A 20,801-nucleotide genomic window follows, 5' to 3' on the forward strand; every position below is an offset into this window, starting at 1 on the left:
TTTATGGTGTCAGTAATTACTGTGCTGCTAATTTCTGATTTGGGAGTGATTTGTTTGTTAGAAAAATGTTAGACTACCTTATTAAAAGTATTGCTCTTAACAGACCTGTGTGTTTTATCACTAGTACAGTGTCCGTTCTGTGAGAATATAAGCCTTGCCCGCATCAGGCACGCCACTTCCGGCTCGCGCTGTTCTGTAGGTTATTAAAAAAGTTTGTTCATTCTGAACGTGTTTCCTCCCTCCGAAGCTTCGAATATTCAAATATTAGTTACTGCCAAAGCTTTGAAACTCAGAAAATGGTATTCGGACCAGCCCTACTAACTACGCGTGACTTTTCCAGCTTGATTACGTTATGCATGAAGTTGTAGATGTGCATCACAGAGCTAGTGCAAGATGAGAATTTGTATATATATATAAAAGTATATAAATTTGTATTTTTTTTTTTTAAAGAAAATGACTGATCATTTCACTAGATAAGGCCCTTATTCCTCGGCTGGGATCGTGTAGAGCCTTTTGAAGCTGCATTGAAGCTGCAATTTGGACCGTCAACCCTTTGATCCCCATTGAGTCTACAATATGGAGAAAAATTCTGAAATGTTTTCCTCAAAAATGTATTTTCGAGTGCAGAAAGAAAGACATGAACATCTTGGATGACATGGGGATGAGTAAATTATTAAAAGATTTTTATTTTGGAAGTGAACCAATCCTTTAAAATTGCCTCTTTGTGTTTGAGTTTTTCAGAAAAATAAGTGTTTGAAGCTGTTTTATGAAGAAAAATAAAAGTATAACACAGCTTCTCAAATCAAATTTAATGTGACTCTAATCTTTGTGGAGCATATGGATCTTTTTGTCTGAAAACCATTTCCACTGTAAAACTCCACCATATTTACAACACCTGTTTTTTTTTTTTCCCTTTCTTTCTTCCTCAAGGCTTTTATTGCGAATGAAATCTCTGTTTATTCTGGTCAGATAGCTGCTCTGATTTCTTTCTCAGATGGGAAATTTCATTTTAACACCATTTACTCCTGTTGTGCTTCTTGTCATAGTTCATTTTTACTGAATCTTATCCTCTCTTCTTGCATTTGTAGGAAGTCGAGCGTGAAATCTCCTTCCGGACAGAATGTGGCCTTTATTACTCCTACTACAAACAGATGTTGAAGGCGCCTTCTATACAGCAAGGTACTGAAATCTATTCACAAGACTGGTTCGCTTACTGGTTATACGATCACTCTTGCATCATGTCATCTTTCTGATGGAACACGGATGTTAAAGTCTTTGGTTTTACTTTTTATGTAGAAATATTGCTCCTGTAGGACAGTGGTTCTCAATCCTAGTCCTGGAGAACTCCAAACACTGCACAGATGTTCCCATAATCCAACACACTTGATTTTAAATTTTCAGCTTATTAGTAAAGAACCCACAAGACATCAAATGTGTTTGTCAGATAAGAGAACAAACATGCAGTTTTGGGGATTCTTCAGGACCAGGTTTGGGAACCATTACTATAGGGTCAGCATTTCATTGTAATCACCTTCTTCACGTCTAAGAAATTTTCAAATATGTCAATTTTTTATTCCAATTGTGTTTTCCCCTTTTAGTTTATTTAGCTTAGTCCAAAATGGTAAGTTTCTTGAACCACGCCGTCTGCTTTCCATTATCACTTATGTAATCTGAGAGCTATCAAAGGAATGTTTCATTACGTAACCATATCAGTGTGACTGGTCTCAGAAAATAGAGGAAATGTACAACTTTGCTCTAAGTGGTCTTTGCTCAATCTAATTGGCCTAACAGCCCCATTTGGAATGGATTTTCTTTGTGCTTCTACACTGAAAAACAGCACAATTAGGTCATTACCCATTGAGACTGAAATGGTAAGAACCTCAGCGGTGCCAAAAGCTGTTCTCTAGACACAGCAATTGAGCCTTTGTACTTTTAGTAGAGTAAAAGCATGTTCAGAGCATTGCTTTTCTATTAAGCAATCATACAAATTGATTACTGTAAAATGTCATAGCTGTAGTACTATCCGCAGTAGTATAAAGAAATTTGAGGTTGTTTATTTTGAAATCCACTTACATTAAAGCATTTTAGTGGCAATTTTAGTCGGCATTTGCAATAATGGAACCCTTTCAAATCAAAGTATTATTGCCCACATATGAGCTCTAATTATTATCTAAGCCATTCTGCTATACAACAGCAAAATATAGTAACTACACATTTTGTCAAAATACTATTCTCTTACACTATGATCCATGATCTGTCTGTGACAAATGGGTTTGGCTCAACTGTGTTTCAAAGTAACTGATTATAAAACTGATACTAAAAGCAGTCAGACTAATAGGGATTATACCAAAAGTCTACAAGAGAAAATAATAGTTGAATTTAAAGAAGTTTACATACACCTGATTCTTACTACTGTGTTGTTACCTAAATGATCCACAGCTGTTTTATTTATTTATTTATTTTTTTTGTGATAGTTTTTTTGAGTCCATTGCTTGTCCTGAACAGTTAAACTAGCTGCTGTTCTTCAGAAAAATCTTTTCAGCATTTTTGTTTATTTGAACCCTTTCCATCAATGACTGTATGATTTTGAGATCCAGGACAACTGAGGGACTCATATGCAACTACTACAGAAGATTCAAACGCTCACTGATGCCTCAGAAGGAAACACATTGCATTAATATTAAAATTATTTTTTTATATACTAAAATATATATATATATTTAGGCAAAATAAGAGAAATGTACACATCTTCAATCTGTTCAAAAGTTTACACCCCTGGCTCTTAATGCATAGTTTTTCCTTTTGAAGCATCAGTGAGCATTTAAACCTTCTGTAATAGTTGCATATGTCCTTCAGTTGTCCTCAGTGTGAAAAGATAGATCTCAAAATTTTACAGTCATTGTTGGAAAGAGTTCAAATACACAACAATTCTGAAAAACCAAAGAATTCGTGGGACCTAAAGGATTTTCCTGAAGAACAGCAGGCAGTTTAACTGTTCAGGACAAACAAGGGACTTGCAAACAACTATATGTAAACATCCTTTATGTAAAACATTTTATTCAGGTCAGTACTAAATAAAAAATAACATGCATTTTGTATGATCCCTCTTATTTTGGTAAAATAATTAACATTTTGCAGATTCTGAAAAGGTGTATGTAAACTTTTGACCTCAACTGTATTTATTTATTTATAATACATTTAAACATTTTGAATTTACTTTGAAACACTTTTTTAATAAAGAAATAATAAACAAATAATATATAATAATAAAACAAATAATAATGAAATGTCCCAAAATTACAAAGAAACAGCAAGTAATTTTTTTAAAGCAAATAGACTGAAGTCTTTTATTTACATAAAGCAGATTTGATAATGACAAGTTCATTTGTATTTGTGCAACATTCAACTTTTCGTATAAGTTTACTGGGTTGTGTGTGTGTTTTTGTGTTCACAGGTCTTCACGAGCTTATTCATGACAACACCACTGAATCAAAGAGAACAATAAACATCCTACAGCGTATGAATATCTACCAAGAAGTGTTCCTTAGCGTTTTGTACAGAATACTTCCCATCCAGGTGTTCAATCACTTCTGTTTTCTTTGTAAAATATATATATTCTCTTGGGCTTTTGCAGAATCAGCTTATTTTTTTCCCTATCCTGTATGAATGTGTGTGTCTGTTTGTTTTGCAGACCTACTTGGAGCCAATTTATTTCTACATCTACACAGTGTTTGCTTTGCAGACAGTGTATGTCATCGCCCTTTTTATCACTAGCTGGTTACTCAGTGACTCATGGCTGGCTGGAGCCCTCAGTGGAGTCTGGTACATTCTTAACAGGTGTGTGTGCACAGGCAGTCTCTCATACACACAAAACTTACCTATCTGGCGTAAATAAATGCTTATTATGATGCAGTGAGCACCTCAATTTAGGTAAGTGTGAAAGTCGATACGTTTCTCTAAAATATGAATTGAAGCTCTCAAGGACAGCACTGAAATGGAATTTGTAATTTAAGGCTCTTTTTATATAATACAACAGGCCACTTGATAGGATGTTCCCCATGGTGCAATTTCAATATTTAGGAAACAATACAGATAGTTCCCACACTAAACTATTCGTTGAGCTGATTGGGAAGCTCAATCAAGCAGCACCGTGTTTTGAGCACACTATAGTGTTTACACATTTTAGGAAATCAGCTTGTGAATTGCTTATTCAGAGTCATTTCTGCATTTTTTTTTCTTAGCTAGAAGATATTGTGGCATCGAAAAATCACACTTTTACAACTCTTCACTTGTTTTCTTTTCTCACAGCTTAAGCTTGTGTTTTCTGTGATTGTGTTTTGATTCTGTGATTGATTGCATTCTTGATTTGTGTGCAGAGTGGACACCACACGCGTGGAGTTTACCATCTCGCTAAGGGAGAACTGGTCAATACCTTTCTTTGCTCTTCAGGTGGCTGCCATAACCTGTTATTTAAGGCCACAGCTAAAACCTATTCACCAGGTAAGCTTCAATCCTGATACATTTAAATATCTATTCCGTAACCATTTTAGAGACAAATTAGTAATGAAAAGTCTGATTTTTTTTTTACAGCAAACCAGTTCTTTCGGACAGTTTGTGTTAGTGCACCAGTTAAAAAAATGGAATGGAAGCCCGTTTCTGCCACTAAATTAAAAAAAAAAAAAACAATTGTGAGTTTACATCTCGCAATTCTCAGAATTGGGTGATACAAACTCTCAATTGTGCCATTTTTTTCTTAGAATTGTGAGATATATTCGCAAGTATGAGTTATAAAGTCAGAATTGTGAGATACAAACTCGCAGTTCTGACTTTTTTTCTCTCAGAATTGCATGATATAGCTCACAATTGCGAGTTATAAAGTCAGAATTGTGAGTTTATATCTGATTACATATCAGCCTTTACTTGCAATTTCGAGTTTATATCACACAATTCAGAGAAAAAAGTCAGAATTGTGAGTTATATTGTGCAATTCTGAGGAAAAAAAGTCAGAATTGAGAGTTCATATCTAACTATTTTGACTTTATAAGTCTCAATTGCGAGTTTATATCATGCTATTCTGAGAAAAGAGAGTTTTTATCTCACTGTTCTGACTTTATAAGTCGCAATTGCGATTTTATCTCACAATTCTGAGAAAAAAGTTAGAATTGTTAGTTTATATCTGGCAATTCTGACTTTAAAACTCACAATTGCAAGTTTATATCATGCAATTCTGAGGAAAAAGTCAGAATTGTTAGTTAATACCGTGCAATTCTGAGGAAAAAAGTCAGAATTGTTAGTTTATATCTTGCGATTCTGAATTCGAAACTCACAATTGTGGGTTTATATGACGCAATTCTGAGAAAAATCTCAATTGTGAGTTTGTATCATGTAATTTTGAGAAAAAATAAAAGAATTAAGTTTATATCTTACAAATTCTGACTTTATAACTTTATATCATGCAATTCTGAGAAAAAAAGTCAAAATTCTGAGATTGTATAATGCAATTTTGAAAAAAAAAAAATTAAGAATTGAGTTTATCTCAGAATTCTGACTTTATAAGTCGCAACTGCAAGTTATATCACGCAATTCTGAGAAAAAAAACTGAATTTCGAGTTTGTGTCGTGCAATTCTAAAAAAAAAAATCTGAATTATGTGATAAAAGTCACAATAACCTTTTTTGTTCAGTGGTCGAAACGGGCTTCTTATAATAATCATGCTTAATAATAATTATGCCTTGACTCAGCAGTTTTTGCTTGTTATAATAGAATAAAAGTTGTATAAACTGTAACTAGTTGAACTATACATTTGATTTTAAAAGAAGCATACCTTTCACCCCCTTATTCAAGTTCTTGGTTCACGCATGCTCATAGACCTTAGTCAGGTTAGACACCAAAATGAATTTTACGCAGATGAAAACCAGGCTTTGAGGGATAAGGTGACAGTTTCAAAGTCCAAGTCTGAGACGGTTCTCAATTCAACTACAGTAATGGTGACTTGGGAAATGTTGCAACTTTTGGATGAGTCTGACTTTTAAAAAACTGTAGACTTGAGAACTACTGCCACAAGATGACGTGACTTTACCAAATGGAATCTGAAAAATAATGTTTTGAAGTTTCTGAGCACTCTGTCTGTCTTCAGTTATTTGGATAAACTGATAACCCTGCCCCAAATTCAAACTTTTGTTTGAGACAGTGTTGCTGTGTTGAGCTGGTTGGAAGCTCAAACACTGAAATGTTGACCCTGTTCCAAATGGCACACTTTATGTGCATTTGCATTCTTGCAGACTTACAGTGGCCACTGTGTGCCCATGTGCTTTAAAAGGGGCATAACAGTTTCTGCCAATCTCATGTTAAACTTGAGTACCTACAGAGTAGTATTGCATCTCTTATATCCCTCAAAGAGTCTTTAGTTTTATCATGTTTAAAAAAAGAAAGATCCAGCTGTACCGCTTCTCTCTGAAAACAGTCAAACTCCTGTGGGCGGAGCTAAACAGCCACAAATTCGCACAGCTTTTGCTTAGCGATCGTCTGCTGACATCAGTATAAATAGTTCCCTTAATGCTGGGTTCTTTAAGAAGCTGAACAAGGTTATCTATCCTTAACAACCAAAAACACACTTTTTGGTGAAATTGTTAGTTTTGTGATCTACAGTAGAAACAAAATAACGAATCCTTCTCAAGCAAGTCCTTGACCTACAAGATATTTTGCTGCAGAGAACAAAATTCTGTGAAAACAATTTAAGATAGGGCTCCGGACACTATTGGAGAAAGTTTATTAATACACATTTGAATAATTCTGAGAATGTAAGATGATGAATAATGAAAAAATGTTCAAAATTATTCAGCTCCCGAAAGTCAAATTTGGAGAATCTTTTATTCTTTAAAGCCACCAATAATCGTTGCTTGGAAGTGCTTAGAAGCTTCTATTACCTCTCTTCTGCAATCTCAGCCCATCCCTCGCCTGAAAAAGCTTTTAGGTCACTGATGATCTTTTTTACTTTGCCACTGCTTTCTTCAAATTCAACCAAATATTTTCTGGAGACTGAACAGGCCACTCAAGAACAATCTATGATCGATGAACCAAGCATAAGCAGATTTGGATTTACTTTTGGATTTTATTTTGGGATGATTGTCCTGCAGGAGAGTCCATTGATCATTAGCTTCAGTCTTTGCACCAAAGCCATCACAATTCTTGCCAAAATGGCTTGATCCTTTAAAGAATCCATGATGTCCTTCATATGGTCATGTTTTCCACTTCCTGTGACAGTAAAACACCCGCATAACAGAACTGTTTTACCTTCATGTTTGTCGATGGAGATGGTGTTCTTTTGCTTATAAGCTTTGTCTTTTTTGCAACAGACATACCACCGATCTACGGGTTCAAAAAGTTCCAGTTTGGTCATATCACTCCATAAAACATTCTTCCAGAACTCCACATCCAAATTAATTTGAGCATGTTCAAGTTGGCCTTTTTGTTCTTTTTGGTCAAGAGTTGTATTCGGCAAGATGTCTCAACATGAAGGCCATACTTGTCTGGTGTTCGTCTTCTACACTGCATTATATTTTTCCTCCTTTTGTGAGTCTTTGGCATTCCTCCAGTCTTTGGCTGTACATTGCAGGTTTTTCTCAGTTGGTCTGATCAAACATTTTTTGCTTTTTTTTTTTTTTTGTTGAACACCCTCAAAGGTTTTCTGGTACAACACACTTTAAACTAATGCGTAAGACTGCCAGCTGTCTCGAGGAACTTTTAATGTCTTGGAAATCTTCATGTAGCCTTAAACTTTCTAATATAATAAAACTATGTCTTCTCTATAGCTTTTTTGAGAGCTCTGTTGACTGTTACCATATTTGCTACTTACTTTCAGCACATGCATGTAAGCTAATTCTATTTTTAGTAAAATCATAGTCCCTTTAAAGCAAGTCATGTCACTCGGCGGCCATCTTTGAAACGCCTCTCGGGCAGGCAAGCGCAGCTTAATGAAATAATGAAAAGAGAAAAGGCGCCTAGATGCACTGAGAAAATATGAGACAGTAAGCTGTGATAAATATTTCTGACTGCTCACTGCTGTTCCGAAATAGTTTTATGAAATATGAAATGGAGGTTAGCAATTGCAAGTGTATGTATGAAATATTTACTTTGCTGAGCACATATTTGTTCTCTCTCAGTATGTTCTCTCAGCACAGACTCTAATTGCTTTCCTGACATATGGTATATCACTGGGAAAATTCTCATTGTATGAGCTCTGAAGAAAGAACAAGGATTTTTGTATGTTTGGTTGTCTGGGTGGTTAGAATTAAACAGCGTTTTGCTCTCTACCACAGAAGGTGGTGCTGTGGCTGGTGTTCGTCTCCACCTTCTGCTTCTGTTTGACATGGCAGTTCAATCAGTTTGTCCTACTGGTTCAGGCCCTTATAATCTTTACTCTGGATTGCCTGGACTTCTTCACAGCAGAACAGGTAACACTCAAACACACATATTAGAGACTTTCTACCTTTTGAAGTACATGTGTGGTTGGATATTCATTTCTTTCTCTCTGTAGGTGGTCTCTCTGTACCTGATGCAGGTGCTGAGTCTGTTATTGGTGTGGTTACTGCAGTTCTGCAATTCTATGATTCTGGGCTCTCTAGTGCTCAGCTTCATTGTGTCTGCCCTCTTCATCAAACACTTCCAGGTCAGTGTACATCTCAGTACACAAATACAAATTATTTAAGGTGGGTAAGTCAGAGTATAAAACCTGTTTTTATGATTCTAAGAACATATGTTGCATGAAATCCCAGATCCTTTAATCTATTCAGTATGTGCTTTTTCATCTAGGGCATGTGATTATCCAGAGCATGTGCTCATCCGCAGTACGTCACTAAAGTGTTTCGTCAGATCTTAGAATAACATTAAGCAGATCTTCTTCTAAAGTGTATGGTTTAGATGGACTGAAGATGTTAATATGCTCCTTAAAGAGGATATCAGATACGCATTTCCCAAGTTGGTATGATTGTTTAGGGTCTTCATGAAATGTCTGCAACATATTTTGATTAACATTCCGTAGTGGCCATGTAAAACAACACCATTTTACCTTGTCAAAAACAGAACAGAAAATCAAAACAGCTTGGAGGTTTTTGGAGAATGAGTGAATGGATTTTTATCATTGTAGTGTGGTTGTGTCCACACACTGCTAAGGCACATTTTTATGCAATTTTTGTGCAGTAGTTCATAGCGTTTTTTTGTTGAAAAGATGTGGCATGTAGAAGTTACAACCTTGCTTGAAGTGGGTAAAAGATTTGTAATTATTTCTTGTTATGTTTTCAATAAATGACATTAGTTAACCATGAAAAAGTAACAAAGGCAGAAAACTGTTTTCAAATTGGTCTTTTCTGCTCATCAAGGCTGTGTTTATTTGAGTAAAAATACAGAAGAATAACAGCAATATTGTGAAATATTACTGAAATTTATAATAGCGTGTTTATTTTATTTATTTATTCCTGTGATGCAAAGCTGAATTTCAGCGTCATTGCTCTAGTCTTCAGTGTCAAATGTGACCCTGAACCACAAAACCAAGTACCACAGGTATATTTGTAGCAATAGCCAAAAAATACATTGTATGGGTCAAAATTATCGAGTAAGTAAAGATCATGTTCCATGAAGGTATTTTGTAAATTTCATACCGTAAATATATCAAAACTTAATTTTTGATTAGCAATATGCATTGCTAAGAACTTCATTTGAACAACTTTAAAGGCAGTTTCTCAATATTTAAATTTTTTTGCACTTTCAGATTCCAGATTTTCAAATTCTCAGCCAAATATTGTCCTATCCTAACAATCCATACATACTTTCAGATGATGTATAAATCTCAATTTTAAAAAAATGACCCTTATGACTGGTTTTGTAATCCAGGGTCACAAATGATCCTTCAGAAATCATTCTGATATGCTGATTTATTATTAGTGTTGGAAACAATTGTGCTGCTTATTTATTTATTTATTTATTTATTTATTTATTTATTTTTTGGAATGTGTGATACTTTTTTTTTTCAGGATAAAACATTTAAACAGAACAGCATTTATTTATTTATTTTTGTTCTGAAAGAAATGGTTTTATTCAGCAAGGATGGGTTAAATTGATAAAAAGTTATAGTGAAGACCAGAATAATGGCTGATGAAAATTCAAAAAATAAAAAATAAATGACATTTTAAAGTATATTAAAATAGAAAGCTGTTATTTTAAATTGCAATGATATTCTTTTTTTCTGTGTTTTTGATCAAATAAATGGAACTTTGATGAGCATAAGAGTCTACTTGAAAAAGTTAAAAATCTTACTGATCCCGGAGTTTAAACAGCAGTGTATATTATTTTAGTTATTTAAAAAGTTGCAGAATGTGACTGGATTTCTCAATTTTTTACAGGCTCACTAATGTAATTTCTCCTAATAATCCCATATGCTCACGTTTGATATTATATGTATAATGAATTCCACTTATCTGCGAATTTAAAGTTATGGTTTTAGTCTAAAAAATGTTTACATGAGGAATTTCATCACTTTTGTGTCCGAGCCTCATCTGTGTTTCCCAACACTGAAAACTGAGGCTCAAAAATATTGTTGTAGTTTATTTATTAATACCTGCTGTGTGCGTGTGTGGCTTTCAGACAGGACTAAAAACGGGCGGCTTTGTTATACGAGTTGGAAAACTGGCTCTTCACACACTCCTAGTCCTCACATTAACTTTCACCATCAATTATTCAGCCAAGGTGAGCTATGAATCGTGTTCTACATCGTCCGCCCTGTCATTAATGATAAAATAGAGCTTCTCTAGCTTCTCCTCCCGAGATGCTAGCTTTGCTTTCACTCTCATTGTCTTTCTTCATATCTCACTCTCATGAAAACCCACAGCCCCGATCTCACGAGACACTTACATGAATGATTTCATTCTTCACTCTCGATTTTAATTGACAGAAACTACTCCAGCTGAAATCGGACGAGCACATCTTTAAGTTCATAAAGGCCAAGTTTGGCTTCGGGGCAACGAGGTAAGTCTTTGGTCATCTCTCATGGCTCTACATCTAAGCCTTTTATCATCAGTCAAATGCCATATCGTGGTGTCTTATTCAGAAGTGAGATCTACTCCGAGACTAGAGCGAACCATTAATCCGCTGTGATTAAATACGCCCAGCTCCGGTGGAAAAATATCATCTGGCACACAATATAATCTGCTCATCCACTAGATATTTATGAAGCCATTTCACTTGATCAGATGAATTGCTGCTCCCAATAATCTCTATAATATATATCCTTCCCGTACTCCCTCCCTTCCTCTTTCTTCCAGAGACTTTGATGCCAGTCTCTATCTGTGTGAAGAGGCTTTTGGCTTGTTGCCATTGGATACATTTGAGCGGTTGGCTGGCACAGTGCTGCTCTATCCGTATCTGTGCACCCTCAGTGTGCTCTCCATTTTGCTGCTGCTGGTGGCGCTCTCTAATCTCAGGTAAATCTACTGCATCACTTCCTCTCGGTAGGAAATGCTCTTGTGCACAACCACCGCCTTATGCTACTCATTAACCAGACGCGTATCTGGGACTGTTCTCATAATGTTCATTTTTCTAATTAAAGCACAAAAATAGGCTGAAAAATGACCAATAGAGCAGTTATTATAGCTTCGTAACCACCTCGTCCACCACAGGTCATAATGCTAATTTATAATTAGAGTTATTAGTCTTTATTAGATGTGCTACATCATAATTGGACACTAGATGTATTTTTTCCATTAGGGCTTTTGAATGTGTTATTATGTTCGGTTCAAAGCAGATTTGCTGTTGCTTTAAGGGCTGCTGTGGCCCTTTTTTGTTCTCTTTTCTTATCAGAATCACAGGAGCTCATAAACACCCAGAGGCTTTGCACCACACACACACACACACACACACACACACACACACGTGCACACTAATCAGATCGCCTGTTAACTCTTCTGTACTTAAAAAAGAAAAAAAACACACACACAGACACAGTTGAACTCTGAATAATGCAGCAGATATTATGTTTTAAAAGGATAGTTCACCCAAAAATGAAAATGTAATGTTTATCTGCTTACCTCCAGGACATCCAAGATGTAAGTGACTTTGTTTCTTCAGTAGAACACAAACAAAGATTTTTAACTCAAACGGTTGCAGTCTGTCAGTCGTGTAATGGCAGTCAATGGGATCCGTGGCTTTGAGAGTCAAAAAAAACATGCACAGACAAAACCAAATTAAACCCTGCGGCTCGTGGCAATACATTGAGGTCTTACCACATGAAACAGTCAGTCTGTGCAAGAAAAACTGAACAGTATTGTTATTATTGATAAATCAAAAAGAATGTAAAGCCCTATGGGCAGCTTAGTTTTATCAGTTTTAACATTTTTGTGAAGAAGGTCATAGAGTTTTTTGTTGACAAGATGCATCATGCAGGAGTTACAACCTTGCTTGATGTGGGTAAAGGATTTTTAATTATTTAATATAGTTTTTTTTTTCATTGAATGACATTTGTTACCCATGTAAAAGGAACAAAGACAGAAAACTGTGTTTTCAAATTGGTTTATTCAAATGGTGGGATGGAAAATCTAAATGTAAATCACTTTTTTTTTGTCCAGAGCCAAAGAAAAAGGAAGAAAATTTATACACACTGCCGTTCAAAAGTTTGGGATCAGTAAGATTTTTTTATGTTTTTCTGCTCATCAAGGCTGCATTTATTTGAGTAAAAATACAGTAAAAAAAGTAATATTGTGAAATATTATTGAAATCGAAAATAGTGGTTTTCTATTTTAATATACTTTAAAATAGAATTTATTCCTGTGATGCAAAGCTGAATTGTCAGCATCATTACTCCAGTTTAAGTGCTAAATGAGACCCTAAACCAGTCTTAAGTAGCACAGGTATATTTGTAGCAATAGTCAAAAATACAAAAGACTGTTTCTTCAGTAGAACACAAACAAAGATTTTTAACTCAAACCATAGCAGTCTGTCAGTCATATAATGACAGTCAATGGGATCCACGGCTTTGAGAGTCCAAAAAAATCATACACAAACAAAACCAAACTAAACCCTGTGACTTGTGATGATACATTGAGGTCTTAACACATGAATAAGTTGGTCTGTGCAAGAAACTGAACAGTATTTTTATTATTGTTTACCTCTGATCCACCTCAATGTCCAACTGTCTTGAGCGTGTTCACAACAGCCGGCGCATGACGAAGAGCAAGCACCCATAACTTTAGTGAATCACGCTCAAAAGTTGAGAGTCGGTGAAAAGTCAACACTCCCACATGAGTTTGCGCAAGCAAACGTAATCTTTTAGTTTTTCAATTGGTTGCTATTTTGAGTAGCCGTCATATCCACAATCTCTCTGTGTAAACAGTGAGTGATGTATATGCACGAATGATCGTTTCTGGTATGCGTCTACTAAGCTAGAGCACATTGACGTGTCACGTGCCGGCTGTTGTGAACGTATTCAGGACAGTTGGACAATGCGGTGGATAGGAAGTAAAAATTATATAAACACTGTTCAGTTTCTTGCGTAGACCGATTGTTCCCTTTGTTGAGACCTCAGTGTATCGTCACAAGCTGCAGGGTTTAATTTGGTAATGTCTGTGTATGTTTTTTTGACTCTCAAAGCCGAGGGTCCCATTGACTGCCATTAAATGACTGACAGACTGCAACAGTTTGAGTAAAAAATCTTTGTGTTCTACTGAAGAAACAAAGTCAGCTACATCTTGGATGCTCTAGAGGTAAGCAGATAAACATCAAACTTTCATTTTTGGGTGAACTATCCCTTTAATGCTTCATAGCGTTCTTTCTTTTTTAATTTTTGTTTGATTCCTAATTCTTCATTCCAGCTTGAATGGGACAGGCCAAGCAAGCAGGGAGAGAGAGGAAAGGACCTTTAGAATGCGTCCGGACGTCGCTTACAATCTCTTGCACACCGTCTTCTTCGGCCTGCTCGCTTTTTCCACTATGAGGTAAACAACTTGTAAATTGGAAAGTTTTGTAGCTTTCATACCACGTATCTCTTTCCCGCCATGCAAATATTTTCCTTCTGTATTTTCCTCACTCTGCCATCTGTAATTTCATTCCCTGCTGCTGCCGCTATGGTGCATCTCAATTTCAACCTCTTCTCTGCTTCCACTTTCATTTCCTGTCCTCCACACCGCTTCTGATTTGTGATCTTCTTCATCTTATTAGTCCATATCCCAAGTTGACGGTTCATTCGAGATTTTAATGATGAATGAATTATTGTAGAACATTGCAATATTGTTTCATAAGGTTTAGTTTGGTGGCAGAATAGTAATAGAGTTGAAAATGAATGCTGTTTGAGTCTTTCATGTTTGCAGTGTGTTGTCTGAGCTTTATGATTAAATAGAAAGCGCCAATAGATTTCTATCTTTGCTGCTGGCAGGATGAAATATCTGTGGACCGGCCACATGTGTGCATTTGCCGCCTTTGGAGTGTGTGGTAAGGAGGTGTGGTCGCTGTATCTGAGGGTGCTGCACTGCAACACTAAAACTATGGTGAGCGACTAAGATCGGACACACAAACACAGTGCAAATGAGAGATACTGGCTAGCATTCAAACGTTTGGGACATTTCAGTAAAAACAGTAATGAAATATAAAAAATTTAATTTATTTCTGCAGTGGAAGCCACTGCATCAATGTCACATGATCCTTCAGAAATCATTCTAATGCTGATTTGATCAATTAAACTTTTTTTTTTATGATTAATAATACTTCTTTGATGAATAGAAAGTTCAAAAGCATTTATTTGCAATAGATATTTTGTCATAGAATATCTGTACTGTCACTTTTGATCAATTTAATGTCGCCTTGCTGAATAAAAATCTAAATATTTTCTACAAGGCTTACCCAAAACTTTTGAATGGTAGTGTATGTCTTACTTGTCCACTAGAAAGGGAGAAATAATATGGCTAAACATATTCCAGAATATATGTTTCTGTAGAAATATTAATGCTAGATGATAAACAGTGTTTTCCAGAGAAACGTATCTCATGTTAGTGGTATTTTGCATCATGCGAGGTGGAACACATGAATAATTTACATTTTGTATAAAAATGGCTTACTAATGCACAGTCCAAATCAGCATCAGAAATTAACTTTTCCATAAAGGGGCAATATTTGCCACCTAGAATTGCTTTTCAGGGGTTTTATAATGACCTTAATTTTATAAAAACCATATGTTGTCTTTAATGTCAAATATTTAAATTTACCCAATTACTTCAATCAGTATTTCAATATTTTTAACTGTTGTCAATAAAAATCAGGAGCTCATAGGGCTGCAATATTATGACAAAAATCATTACTGTAGATTATTGCTCTTTATATTTTAATAGTGATTGTTAATATTGATATAGAAAACATTATAGAATGCTTTTGTTTCATTTTGGGCATGTCATATTCTACCTTCACAGACAAACATGTCTGTCCATGACGTTAGCCAAGTCTAGCACAAACGTATAATCACTAAAGCTATAAAATTCATCTTTTATTTACATCACATTTGCACTGTTCTGTTTACTATGAGGTAATTTGCAGTTGTGCGCACTCATCAACAGCTCTGGTGTTTTCAGCCCTGACTAATCTAAGCGTCTCTGATTGGCCAATGCATTCCTAAATTCAACAGAAATGCGTTTGATTGGTTATAAGGCTTAACGCTGCAGTATGAATCTAAATATGAATATAAATGAATTTTGGTTTTGGTAAAAATGTACTTTAATGATTACTTTTTTATGCGTTTCTATATGTTTATGCAACATAAATTGGTTTGGTAGATACAATAGAGTTTACCCAGCTTACCCTGCTCTCCTCAATGTTCAATACAAGCAATAGCAAAAAACATGGGTCTAATAATATAATTCAGTACATATAGAAGCCCACAAAAGATGGTTTTCACATATCTCTAAATACAAATGTAATTTTGACGGTATAACACTCATTGTTATGAACTAATATCGAGTTTCAGTTAGGCATGGTTTGCTTTCTTCTGTCTATGTGCACACAGCTGAATATTTCATTTCCCCACTAGGTGGCAATGTAGTCACAGCCTCCGAGCCTAAACAATTACATCTTGTTTCTCCCATTTATTTGGTTATTTATCCATTTATGTTATTAATCTGTTTCCACAGATGAGACTGATCAGGTACTCGGTTCCTATTGTAATACTGGCGTTTCTTTATTACAAGGTAGGACATTTTCAACTATGCTGTCATGTATCTATTTGCATATATTGCTAAGCCGCCTGGGTGGCTGTATGCCATAAACAGTCACACAGGACTTCTAGTGCACGCAAATGGAATTCGTATCACACTGTGTGTCTTTTCTAGGAGAGTTTTGATTCCACAATGCAATTTTTTTCCCTCTGTTAACACAGCAGTGGGAATAAGCAATCAGATATGAATTGTGCACATTTGTGTATGTTTGTGTGTGTGGATGTTTATTGGGCTGCTTTGTTGATCATTGATTATTGTGAGTCATTCCCATTACAGCAGTCTCACACTCTCCCTCCATCTCAATCGCTGTCTTTCTGTTGACAGTTCTGGCCCAGACTGATGGAGGAGATTTCTGAGCTGAGAGAGTTTTATGACCCAGACACTGTGGAGCTAATGGAGTGGATCAGGTAAAACAGCTGTAATCTTCCTCTTACATGCTACAAGCAAACACACAGACAAAGATCACACCAGAGGTCTGCAACCTTAGGCACGCAAGACACAACGAAGGCTATTCACTGGCATCGATAAGACAGAGAGATTAATATTCTTTGAGTTTTTCATTTGCTTAGTTGTTTATTTTAGAAGTGTTGAAGGCCCTCACATCAGCATGCTAAACTTTTTTTTTTTTTTTGCAGTAATCTATCCTCATCATTACACAATCTCTTTTTATTTAGCTATATGCTGTATGGACTGTAGAGTTTGGTCTGTTGTTTTTTTTTTTTGTTTTTTTTTTTTGCTGCTCACAGAGTAATTAGTATAATTGAGAAGATGTTTCCACAAGCAGTGTTTTGTAGTAATTGGTAGAAACACATAATAACGAATCAGTCTGGCATACATGGTCCTTAAAGGAATAGTTCACCCATAAAAAAATAATAATTAAAAAAAAAACAGCTGAAAATGTACTCATCCTCAGGCCATCCAAGTAGATGAGTTTGTTTCTTTATCAGAACAGATTTGGAAAACTTTAACATTATATCACTTACCAGTGCTCTGCAGTGAATGGGTGCCGTCAGAATGAGAGTTCAAACAGCTGATAAAAGCATCAAAATAATCCACAAGTAATCAACATGACTCCAGTACATCAATTAAAGAAGTTCACTTCCAGATCAAAGATTGTTAATGTACTCACCCCTTGTCATCGAATATGTCTTTCTTTCTTCAGTCGTAAAGAAATTAGGTTTTTTGAGGAAAACATTTCAGGATTTTTCTCCAAATAGTGAACTTCTATAGTGCTCCGAGTTTAAACTTCCAAAATGAAGTTTAAATGCGGCTTCAAACGATCCCAGACTTTTTTTTAACATCAAATGCTCGTCTTGTCTTGCACTGCCTGAACTCTGTTTTTCAGAGTTCTTCAGAAGACAATTATTGATGGACTGGACTCTGGAGTTGGGTGGATTACTTGTAGAGTGTTGTGATGTTTATATCAGCTGTTTTAACTCTGTTTTAATTCTGATGGCACCCATTTAGTACAGATGATCCACTGGTGATGTATATTTTTTTTAAATCTGTTCTGATGAAGAAACAAGCTCATTTACATCTATGGCCTGAGGGCAAGAACATTTTTCCTTTTATTCCTTTATTGTTTCTCCCACAAAACATGACACTTTAAGAAAAGATGTCTTTAACACCTTAATTTAACAGTACACAACACAATTCAAAAACATTGAGACACTGATTTGCATAATTTATTCATGATGTTGTGCATGCTGGGAAACAAAATCTAGCATTCTGCACCATAGAAATCACAATATACTGCATTTTGTGGTGTCTTAAAAGTAAAATCTGCACTTAACATCCATAAAATTGCCAACAACTTGATCAAACCAATATTAAATGTCTTTCACTCCATAACGAACTGTGAAGGATATAAATAAAAAGCTGTAATGAATCCTCTATTCATTGGATAAGATTTGCAGCAGTAAGGCAGCAGGTATTTGTGTTTGGAACTGGGCCAGTTTACATCAGTCATAGATGGATACTTTGCAGTGAATGGGTGCTGTCAGAATGAGAGTTCAAATAGCTGATAAAAGCATCACAATAATACATAAGTAATCAACATGTCTACAGTCATGAATTAACATCTTGTGAAGCAAAAGCTGTGTGTTTGTAATAAATTCTGACTCCAAAATGTAGTTTGTTGCTAAAAAAAAGTATTCCTCCTTCCTCAGTGTTGCTTTCTCCAGTTAGAATTTGCCTGAATCAGGAGAGAAATATATATATATATATATACAGATTAAGAACTGTTTAAAAGCTAAAACATATATATCAATGGAGTTTGATGTGAGAGGACAACAGGGAATGGACTTTTTCAGTGAAGGAATTGTTATTATTGATTATAGACTTGTATTTTGTCCATAAGTGGTGGTTTAAGGTTATAATTAATTAACCTTAATTGATTTGTTATTTACAAACATGTAGCTTTTCACTTCAGAAGACATTCATTGATGGACTGGACTCTGGAGTCCTATAGATTACTTGTAGATTGCTGTGACGTTTTTATCAGCGGTTTGAACTCTCATTTTGACGACACCCATTTAGTACAGAGGATCCACTGTTGAGCAAGTGATGTAATGCTAAATTTCTACAAATCTGTTCTGATGAAGAAACAAGCTCATCTACATCTATAGCCTGAGGGCAAGTGCATTTTAAGCAAATTACATTTTTTCCTTTTATTCCTTCCCCAAAACATAACACTTTAAGAAAAGATGTCTTTAACACCTTAATTTAACAGTACACAACACAATTCAAAAACATTGATACACTGATTTGCATAATTTATTCATGATGTTGTGCATGCTGGGAAACAAAATCTAGCATTCTACACCAAAGAAATCACAATATACTGTATTTTGTGGGTTCTGAAAAGTAAAACCTGCATTTAACGTGCATAAAATTGCCAACTCCTTGATCAAACTAATATTAAATGTCTTTCACTCCATTACGAACTGTGAATGATATAAATAAAAATCCTCTGTTCATTGGATAAGATTTGCAGCAGTAAGGCAGCAGGTACTTGTGTTTGGAACTGGGCCGGTTTACATCAGTCATCGATGAATACTTTGCAGTGAATGGGTGCCGTCAGAATAAGAGTTCATGTCAAGTAATCAACATGTCTACAGTCATGAATTAACATCTTGTGAAGCAGAAGCTGTATGTTTGTAAAAAAAAAATCTGACTTCAGAATGTTATTTGTTGTTAAAAAAAAACTATCCCTCCTTCCTCAGTATTGCTTTCTCCAGTGAGAATTTGTCTGAATCAGGAGAGAAATATATACAGATCAATCACTGTTTAAAAAGCAAAAACAGTTCTAAACACTTATATTGATGGATTTTGATGCGAAAGGACAACAGGGAATAGACTTTTTCATTTGAGGAAATGCTATTATTGATTATAGACTTGTATTTTGTCCGGAAGTTGTGGTTTAAAGTTAAAATTAATTAACCTTAATTGATTTGTTATTTACAAACATGCAGCTTTTCACTTCAGAAGACATTAATTGATGGACTAGACTCTGGAGTCGTGTGGATTAATTGTAGTTTGTTGAGATATTTTCATCAGCTGTTTGAACTTTCATTCTGACGGCACCCATTTAATACAGAGGATCCACTGGTGAGCAAGTAATGTAATGCTAAATTTCTACAAATCTGTTCTGATGAAGAAACAAGCTCATCTACACATTGGATGGCCTGAGGGCAAGTACATTTTAAGCAAATTATTTTTTAGACTCATTTTGAACTGTTCCTTTAATGTTTCTTACACAAAACATGACACATTAAGAAAAGATGTCTTCAACACCTTAAGTTAACAGCACACGACACAACTCAAAAACATTGAGACACTGATTCGCATAATTTATGCATGATGTTATGCATGCTGGAAAACAAAATCTACCATTCGGCACCATAGAAATCACAATATTCTGCATTTCATGGAGTCTGAAAAGTAAAACCTGCACTTAACATCCATAAAATTGCCAACTTCTTGATCAAACTAATATCTAATGTCTTTCCTATTGCTATTACGAACTGTGAAGGATATAAATAAAAAGCTGTGTTGAATACTCTATTCATTGGACAAGAATTGCAGCAGGTACTTGTGTTTGGAACTGGACCGGTTTAAGATGAACGTCATGAATTAGACATTAGGTGCTGGAGAGACTCCAGCGGCTGGCAACAGAGGGTTTCAACAATGACACCGTTCTCACTGCAAGCGGGGAAAAAAAAAAAAAAAAAAAACCTTGCTCATAGTCAAGTGTATATGTGTGATTGTGTGAGAAAGAGTGAGATGTTTGGGCTGCAGTGACACAGGTGATCTCTCCCTGAAGAAAATGCGATTCGTGTCAGGGATTAGTGGGTGAGTTCCCTTGGCTGATGCTACAGCATTAAGCCGCTTCCACACGCTAATTAACCATCAGATGAAAGAGTTAAGCGGGGATCACTTCACACTTCTGTCTGTGCTTGGCTTGCCAAAGCCTGCACTGTTTTATATGTAGATTACCAGAGATGCTCTTCTGCCTTGAAGGGAGGGTGAGCATGAAAAGCGTATTGAGGAGAGTGGCAGT

General features: G+C 35.6%; 1 protein-coding gene across 2 annotated transcripts in view; it reads left to right on the forward strand.

Moving 5' to 3' along the window:
• The window catches only part of dpy19l3 (dpy-19 like C-mannosyltransferase 3), a 66,735-nt gene that overhangs the window by 14,330 nt on the left and 31,604 nt on the right, over nt 1-20,801 (forward strand). For both annotated transcript variants that reach the window (XM_073836901.1, XM_073836900.1), the window contains 13 exons: nt 1,089-1,179; nt 3,455-3,576; nt 3,692-3,837; nt 4,377-4,500; nt 8,318-8,452; nt 8,536-8,667; nt 10,638-10,739; nt 10,945-11,018; nt 11,315-11,473; nt 13,856-13,978; nt 14,416-14,527; nt 16,157-16,213; nt 16,565-16,647. In XM_073836901.1, the coding sequence (XP_073693002.1) occupies nt 1,089-1,179; nt 3,455-3,576; nt 3,692-3,837; nt 4,377-4,500; nt 8,318-8,452; nt 8,536-8,667; nt 10,638-10,739; nt 10,945-11,018; nt 11,315-11,473; nt 13,856-13,978; nt 14,416-14,527; nt 16,157-16,213; nt 16,565-16,647 (1,460 nt within the window). The remainder of the gene's footprint in view (nt 1-1,088; nt 1,180-3,454; nt 3,577-3,691; nt 3,838-4,376; nt 4,501-8,317; nt 8,453-8,535; nt 8,668-10,637; nt 10,740-10,944; nt 11,019-11,314; nt 11,474-13,855; nt 13,979-14,415; nt 14,528-16,156; nt 16,214-16,564; nt 16,648-20,801) is intronic.

The sequence above is a fragment of the Garra rufa genome, chromosome 3 (assembly GCF_049309525.1).
Source record: "Garra rufa chromosome 3, GarRuf1.0, whole genome shotgun sequence".
Taxonomy (NCBI): Eukaryota; Metazoa; Chordata; class Actinopteri; order Cypriniformes; family Cyprinidae; genus Garra; species Garra rufa.